The sequence below is a fragment of the Paroedura picta genome, chromosome 4 (genome assembly GCF_049243985.1).
Source record: "Paroedura picta isolate Pp20150507F chromosome 4, Ppicta_v3.0, whole genome shotgun sequence".
In the NCBI taxonomy this organism is placed as follows: domain Eukaryota; kingdom Metazoa; phylum Chordata; class Lepidosauria; order Squamata; family Gekkonidae; genus Paroedura; species Paroedura picta.
In genome coordinates, this window is record NC_135372.1 from 99347174 (window position 1) to 99356182 (window position 9009).

At 42.9% G+C, this 9009-nt stretch overlaps 1 protein-coding gene across 1 annotated transcript; it reads left to right on the plus strand.

Moving 5' to 3' along the window:
- The first annotated feature begins 888 nt into the window (after positions 1-888).
- On the plus strand, positions 889-8360 carry SNRPE (small nuclear ribonucleoprotein polypeptide E). The gene is made up of 5 exons (XM_077334630.1): positions 889-1096; positions 2233-2259; positions 4604-4666; positions 6593-6671; positions 7771-8360. The coding sequence occupies exons 1-5, from the start codon at positions 1043-1045 to the stop codon at positions 7824-7826; spliced, it is 279 nt and encodes a 92-aa protein (XP_077190745.1). The 5' UTR covers positions 889-1042; the 3' UTR covers positions 7827-8360.
- Positions 8361-9009: the final 649 nt, after the last annotated feature.

Consider the following 9009-nt stretch of genomic DNA (forward strand, 5'->3'; position numbering starts at 1 on the left):
AACCGTTTTCATTGTGTTGTATGTATGCTAATACTCACGGTTCACCTATAAGTTTGAACTGAGTACTTCCATTCCATGACGTTGTACCTGAGGAAGTGTGCATACACACGAAAGCTCTTATACCTTGAATAACACTTTGCTGGCCTTCAAGGTACCACTGGACTCTAAATTTGTTCCTTGGAAAATAGAACAACTGATTGCTCTTGTGCAAATAATGCAGATATTACTATCCTGTATCAGGCGACCAGGCTGCATGTTAAAAGGCAGAATGGAAGCGCAGAAGAGACGCATGAAGTCATCTACCCGAACAGGAGACAAAATGAAAGAAATCTAAAATGGCTCTTCTGTTTATTTGTTCTATCATGTATTGAACTATGGTACTTATTGGTAGTTGGTATGGTATAGCCGGATCTCTCCAGATCTTGGCTGCTAGGAAGGTCAGCACTTGGATGGGAGAACACCAAGGAAGACAGCAGAGGAAGGCAAAACCCTCTCTGCTTCTCTTTTGCCTTGAAGGCTCCTTGCTGGGGTTGCCATAAGTCGGCTGCAACTTGACAGCACATGCATACGAACTATATGTGTTTCTACTGAGCTTTAACATTGACTAGAGAGAGAGAACCATCATGGGAACAGTGTGAAAAAAAGCTGATCATCATCTTAATTAAAGGAGCACCTATGTTCCCGTTTCTCACACGACTCTTCGGCCTTCGCAAGGCTCTTCGACGAATATCTGCAAGCCCGCTGAGATCTGGGACTCTACCAACGACCGCCAATAACCTGAAGAGATGCTAAATCACCATGTAGACTGTAGCCCTTCGGCAGGAGCCATCGCCGCTCCGGCATCCGCAAATACAAAATGGCGTTTTACGCTCTAGGCTCCTGTCAGTTGCGCCACCTCTATGGTCTGGGCGGAACTGACGCTCTGCCTGCGCGGGAAGTGGCGGAGACGTCGGCGGGTTGCGAGTGTGGCCGCGTGTGACCGAGCGGCAGGGAGGCGGCGGAAGGGCAGCGGTTCCGTGCGTGCTTTGTGACGGTCTCGGCCATGGCGTACCGCGGGCAGGGCCAGAAGGTCCAGAAAGTGATGGTGCAGCCGATCGTATCCTTCTGCTGGCGAGCCGAGCCAAGCCAAGCCGCGCCTTTCGGGCCCGGGAAATGGGGGAGTCCGCCAAGAGTGGGGGCTGTTGGCGCCAGGGCAGCAGTGCGCGTGTCGGGTTTTCTTGAGGGGGCGGCGAGTGAGTGGGACTGGGGAGGAGGGCTGTGCAAAAGGAGGTCTGGTTTTGGCGCCGAAATACCGTAGGGCTGTGTTAAGCCTTTCTCGTAGAGGAGGGGTTGTTTGTCTCCCCGCCCTTCAGCTCATTTATCACTTATGAGGAAAGAGTCTCCCTGAGCTGGGGGCAGTGTGGAATCAGAACTTGACTGGGCTGTTGGCTAGAGGACACTACCTGCCACTTTTTGTTTTGAACCAGAAAATGCCGTTTTTTAAAAAGGAAGCGCTCACAAGCAATATTGGATGAGGAGCCAGTTTAAAACACAAACTGGGTTGGAGCTTTTGTGGACCAATCAGCGCCATCTTTGTCATGCTCTTTAGTGAAATTAAACTATGATTTATGTGGGCACAAGCTAAATATGAGAAAACAGCTGCACATTTAACTTTGTTTAGTTGAATAATAAAATCAGAGTCCAGGAGCACCTTTAAGACCAACAAAGATTTCTTCAAAGCATGAGCTTTCGAGTGCAAGCACTCGTCGTCAGACTATGATCTTCTTACATGACAGGGAATCTATAGTCTGACGAAGAGTGCTTGCACTCGAAAGCTCATGCTTTGAAGAAATCTTTGTTGGTCTTAAAGGTGCTCCTGGACTCTGATTTTATTGTGCTACTTCAGACCAACATGGCTACTCATTTGAATCTTTGTTTAGTTGGTTTCTAATGTTGCAAAACATATTCTGAAGTTGGTCAGGGTGCCCAAAATACAGTCTTCTATAGCCATTCATATATAATATATGGGTGTTTATGAATGTCGGGAGCTATATTTGAAAACTACCTCTCTTGTTCTAATATCTGTGTAAAAAGGATGGTTATTCAGAACGCAGTCAACGTATTCTGAGTTCCTGCTCTTAAGTTACTTGACAAGGTGTAAAGTGATGAAAAATGTGGTTTATATTTCTTCTGTTGTTGAAATTGGTTTCCTAGAAACATTGTGTGTTTTTTCCCTTAAGTCACTTAATACAGAACCTCATTTTCAGATATCTACAGAATGTAAGTGAACTCATTTTATTATGCAAAATAAAAATGACTTTTTTAAGGCAGGAGAAATGGGAAAATGGCTACATGGTTGTTTTCATGCTTCTGCATGGTTTCCTGATAAGGCTTTTAAAAGTGTGCCTAAGCAATTTCTAAATGTGTTAGATGTTAAGATGATGATGTCATCCGTTCAGTCGTGACCGACCCTCGGCGATTCTATAGGAAAGTCTTCACCATGCGTCCCTGTCTCTGACTGCTTCTTTTAATTGGTACATGGTCATCCCTGTATTAAGACTTATGACAAATTTCAGTATTATAGTGTTAATTAAACACATGAAAGGCAATGATGAGGTGAGCTTTCTGTAGCAGCTCTACATGGTTAGAACAATAGTGGTGTTGCAAGTAGCCTTTCACCTTATATTTTTTTGTAATATGGGAGTGAATTTTAATTTCATATTTTAACATGTTGAATGCAGAGAGAAGCTAGCTGATTTTGACTTTATTTTATTTATTTGGATTTTTATACTGCCCTTCCATAGGGCTCTGGGCCATTTATATAGAATGTTGTAAAAATAGCTACATAGAACATTATAACATTATAACAATCTGTCAAATAATAATCATAACATAGCATGTCAACCAGAATAGTATTTCAACAGAACAATAACAATGACATATCTCAGGAGAGGTTAAGTTATTCAGTCATGGAAGGGGGCATCTGAGGGACCTGCAGATGTTTTGAGTCAGTCAGCCTCAAGCAAATGCCTGGTGGAGGAGCTCCCTTTTTCAGGGCCTGTGGAATTGTGGAAGTTTGAGCAGGGCTCTGATCTCCTCAGGGAGCTCATTCCACGGGGGGGGGGGGGGAGGACCGAGAAGGCTCTGGCTCTAGTTGAGGTCTGACATGCTTCTTTGGGGTTAGGGATCTGCAGCCAGTTGGAGTATTCTGGAGTGTAAGGCTCTTTTGGGGTATAGGCAGAGAGGCGGTCTCTCAGATACACTGGTCCCAGACTACGTATGGCCTTAAAGGTGATTACCAAAACCTTAAGCTTAATCTGGAATTCAACGGGGAGCCAGCTGAGTTGTTGGAGTGCCAGCTGGATGTGGGATCTCTATGATGTTTTAGTGAGAATCCTGGCCATGGCATTCTGCACCAGTTGTAGTTTCCGGATCAAGGATAAGGGTAGGCCTGCATAGACCGAGTTGCCAAAGTCCAGTCTAGAGGTGACCGTCACATGGATTGCTGTGGCTAGGTATTCTGGGGTCAGGTAGGGTGCTAGTAGCTTGGCTTAGCAAAGGTGGTAAAATGCCAGCCGTGCTACTTTTGTTACCTGGGCTTCCATTGTAAGGAAAGCATCCAGGATCCTGGCAGTGTGAGTTGCTGAGCTACACACTGTCAGGGGTGGGAAGACGCGCTTCCTTCTATGGTCCCTTCCTACTCAACCACAGGACCTCAGTCTTTGCAGGGTTGAGCTTCAGATGACTCTGCTTGATGCATTTCATCACTGCTTCCCAACCTCTGGCTAAGGATTCTGGGGGAGAGTCAGGGTCCATCCATCAGGAGGAAGAGCTAGGTGTCATCCGCATATTGGTGGCAACCCAGCCCAAACCTCTGAACCAGTTGGGTTAGAGGGCGCATAAAGATGTTAAATATAGAGAGGACTGCTCCTTGTGGGACTCCACATGTAAGCTGGTGACGGTTACATACTCTGTGTCCTATCACTATCCTCTGTCCGCGATCCCGGAGGAAGGTAATCAGCCATTTAAGGGCTGTATAATTTCTTTGCTGTCTGGCAGAATAGCTTTACTGAGAGTCATACATCTTGTACTCTGTAGGAAAAGTGGGATGATTCTCTTCACTGTGATAAACTGGAGAAAGCAGAGGCTTTTGCTTGCTCCAAAGTTGAACATGATTTAATAAGGCCTCGACAGAGTTCTGTGCAAGTATGGGTAACTCAGAAAAGGTCTCTGTGTTACCTTGTCTGAGATTTTTACCTACAGCAGTCAGTTTTGAGGAGATGTATGTGGCACATCGAGCCTCTTGTGGCGCAGAGTGGTAAGGCAGCCGTCTGAAAGCTTTGCCCATAAGGCTGGGAGTTCAATCCCAGCAGCCGGCTCAAGGTTGACTCAGCCTTCCATCCTTCCGAGGTCGGTAAAATGAGTACCCAGCTTGCTGGGGGGTAAACGGTCATGACTGGGGAAGGCACTGGCAAACCACCCCGTATTGAGTCTGCCATGAAAACGCTGGAGGGCGTCACCCCAAGGGTCAGACATGACTCTGTGCTTGCACAGGGGATACCTTTACCTTTACCTTTTTGTGGCACATCTGCATAACTCATTATCTTGATTGTTTATTTTGTAGAGGTCCAGAATTCAAGTGTGGCTGTATGAACAGGTGAACATGCGAATAGAAGGATGTATTATTGTGAGTATTGCAACCCTGCTTTCTGTCTTCCCCTTTCCACCAATCAATACATTGGTATTCCAAATGCTATCTTAGAAACTGGCCTCTCTGGTTCAGACATGGTGACCTGTTCCCTATTTCCTCTCCAAAATAAAGTGTTGTTCTGTCAGACTGATCTAGCATAGTAGCATAGTTTTCTTTGTTAGAAAAATTAAGATCACTGTCCCACACTGTCACTATTAGAGCTTTTTGGCTTTATTCAGCCCTGGATCCTTTTTTGGAAGGTATAGAACTGACTTCTTTAAAATCCTTTGTCATTGAGGATTCCTTACTAACAAACAAAGACTAATTTTTGCAAAGAGGAAATTGGTAGATGGAATGAGGAATCGAGGCTTTTAACATACAAATTGGTTATTTTACAGTTTCTCGTTAATTGTTACAGGCTGTCTTTTGGGTTTGAAGCTTTCCTTTCAGATGTTAAGAATTATTTTAAGCTGAGAGGTTTTGTTATTGTGTTTATCCTAAAACATTTATTTTCCTTTTATTTTTGCCTTTTGAGTTCCCCTGAATTCCCCTAGTTCCTAGAAAGTGGGCACTCTAAGCTTGTACTACTGCTTCCTTCCTTCCTAGACGAAACAGTATTCCCATGCCTACTGCAGCCTTTCTCAACTGTTTTACCATAGAAAAACCCCTGAAACAATCTTCAGGCTTCAAGAAACCCCAGAAGCAGTGTGATCATGTGGAATATGGTTGGGAAGCATAGTTGTGTACATGCACACCCAGTGCTCCTCCCTTTCCCACAGCCAGCTTGACGTAATGTTTAGGAGTGTGGACTTGTAATCTAGTGAGCTGGGTTTGATTCTGTGCTCCTTCTCCACGTGCAGCCATCTGGGTGACCTTGGGCACTCCACAGCACTAATAAAGCTGTTCTGGCCAAGCAGTAATATCAGGACTCTCTCAGCCTCACCTACCTCACAGGGTGTCTGTTGTTGGGAGAGGAAAGGGAAGGCGAATGTAAGCTGCTTTGAGACTCCTTCGGGTAGAGAAAAGCGGCATATAAGAACCAACTCCTCCTCCTCCTTCTTGGGGGGGGGTCTGTGACCATATATGGTCATATTACTTGATGAATGTTTTAACAATTTTTAAACACATATTAATAATTCCTTAACTCTCACCCGTTCAGGAAACCCTTCCAGTGCAGTCAAGAAACCACAAGGTTCATGAGAAATCCTGGCCTCCTGAAATGACTGGAGCTCTTTTATACACATAAGAGTCTGAGGAAATTTCTCCTTCCTAACTCAGCTGGAATCCTCTTGTTTCTTAAGAGTGTTCTCCTTCCAATTTGGTCAAATTTGGAAGTTAACACCTGGCTGCCCAAATTCTCACTGCCAAGTAACTTTCTCTTGTTGTTCAGACACTGTGTGGATTAACTGTTAGTAGCAAATCTAGTTCTCACTCTAGAGCTTCTCCTCAAGAGTAGTTGATCAGCTAAAGTTCTGTCAGAATCCGATTCAGAATATGCACAGAAAGATTCCCTGCAGCATACAGGCAATATATCCCACTCAGCTGTTGCTGGGCAAACTGAGGGCTCAGAGCAGCCTGTGACTCTGATTGCCTAATGAGGATTTTTCAGCACATAACCTTATTTTCTAAGTGCTGCCAATTGCTCTGGTGGGAAAGATCAAACAAGCAGTATAATTAGTAGGCATTCTCCTGATTCGCCATCATATAAGGCAGATTCATACAGTTATATCTACATGTTGACTCTCTCACGTGATTATCCTTTGAAACTTTTGTCATGTGATAACTCAGCATAATAGTCTCATTTGATAAGAACAATAAAAGTCAGTGGAAAGCAAGCTACTATGTATTGAACCTACATTTTCCCTGCTTTGTTCTACTTCCTTTAGCAATGTGGCAATTCATTGAACTGTGTTTGACTTACAGGGGTTTGATGAATACATGAACCTGGTGCTAGATGATGCTGAGGAAATCCACTCCAAGACAAAATCAAGGAAACAACTCGGTATGTTTCAGGAAAGGGTAGTGGATATTAACCTGCTTCTTAAGAGCCAGTGTGGTGCAGTGCTTAAGAGTGGCAGACTCTAATATAGAGAACCCCCTCCTCCACAGGCAGTCAGTTGAGTGGTCTTGGGCAAGTCACAGTTCTCTTAGGATTTCTCTCAGTTCTGTTAGAGGTCTCTCAGTCCCATCTACCTGAGGGTGTAGTTATGGGGAGAGGAAGAGAAAGGTGTTTGTAGTAGTAGTAGTAATATTTGTAGCCCGCCCTGCCAACACTCAGGTCAGGTAACATCAGCAAAATCAGCATGCAGTTTAAAAACCTCTAAGCAATTTAAAACCTTTTAAACACTTTGGGACACCTTCAGGTAGTGAAAAGTGGGGTATTAAAAAACAGATTTTTTAATTCTCTTCTGTTGTTCATCAAAGACCAGTGATTATTCATTATGAAGACTGCTGGGAAAGTTTTAAGTTGTAGCTTGTAAACTTTGGGGCACAGAAGGCTATTGGAATGTTTTGACACCTCTGAACTTTCCTGGCTCACTAGTGCTTTGCTTAGGCAGTTAATCATAAGGTGAGAGGTTTATTGTGTGTATAATGTGGCTGGTAGACTCTACTTCTCTTGCAAAAAAAAACTGGATTAAGTAAAACTACTGGTTCAGCTGAAGTACCAGTCAGATTAATGCATCCATCAGTTGAGTGTAGGTACGTATGTATAACTGCATCCAGCAGAACTCAGTGGCTGCAGTCTAGAGAAATGTACAGAAGAGCTGCCTGTCTCTGTGTGCATGTACATACAAGGCTTTCAGCAGTTTTGCCCAATAGCAACTAACTCCCAGCTAGTTTGCCAAACCAAAAACGCTGAAAGTTTGAAAGTTGCTATAGAGCTGATGCTGAACAAAGAGCCAATGAATTTCTTAGTGAGCTTTTATTTCAGTGGTAAATAATTAATATTAAAGACGGCTAGTTAGTTTGAGTGTGTAGAAGGGCTGTTGAATCTCTTCCATATGTTTGAATGTGTAATTATGTAAATGAATTCAAGTGTTATTTGAAAAAATACATACATTTAATATACATAGCTCTAACAGCATTTGTCTGTGTTACAGGTCGAATCATGTTAAAGGGAGACAATATTACTCTTCTACAAAGTGTTTCTAACTAGAAACTACTATTTTCTGTACTCTGAGTATAATGTCAAATCTTGACGTTTGGGTAAGAAGGTGGCTTACATTGAAGAATCAACTTCAGCAACGGCAGACAAGTAAAAAAATGTACTTTGTTTTTATTTAGTTTTGATAACTTTTTTAACATTGGTGTGATATTGTAGTTGTTAGTAAATAAATTTTTTGTTAATAGTTAAATCTCTCTGTTACTAATATCAAAAGTAATTGTATAGAAATACACTTCTTGTGAAAATGGTATAGCAAACAAAACATGGTTTAGGAAGTGTGTACTAAATGTTAAACACATGTATCTACTTTTCTCCCCCTTGGGGAACCTAACAGCTTACATTGTTTTTCTCTTTTCATTTAATTCTCACAACAACCCTGTATGGTTGATTAGGCCATGCAGCAAGGTTTCATGGCAGGCTGGGAATCAGGGTCTCCAATTCAGACTACACAAAAGTGAATTGCAGGGGGAGGTAACAGGCCTCAGCTCATGAATTATTCTGAATTAAAAATGGCTTTCAATTTAATTAATAGTACTTCTGTACCAATTTTTTGCACTATTAAAGCAGTTTCTAAACAGCCAAAGCAAACATTTTTAATTGATCCATTTGAAATTAAAACCATATCAAAAAGTATCCCGGCAAATAACACATTAAAATCAAGTTTTTGGTGGAGGGGTCATTTGGGCATGAAATTGGGGTCACTGTGGGTGGGCAGGTGTTTGTGAGTTCCTGCATTGTGCAGGGGGTTGGACTAGATAACCCTGGAGGTACCTTCCAATTCTGTGGTTCTAAGGCAAAATATTGCCTCACAGAAGACTTAGAACTAGTGGATTGCAAACATTTCTATTAATAATTCCATTTAGAGTTGAAAATGGCACTGGGGTGGGGGTGTTAAACATCTCGCTCCATACTGCCCTGTTCCAGTTCTTTAGGTTTCAGTGTGATACATTGTGCTTTCCATGTTTTTTGACATGTGTAATCTCTAACTAGTTATTAAATGTCTGATGCTGAAACCTCTCCAATCAATATTTCACTGTGTTCAGTGTACCGTATTTGCTGGCGTATAAGACTACTGGGCATATAAGACGACCCCCCAATATTTCCACTCAAAATATAGAGTTTGTCACCAGCCGCAGAGCGACCGTAGCACCTCCGCCCTGCCCCTGCATCTCCC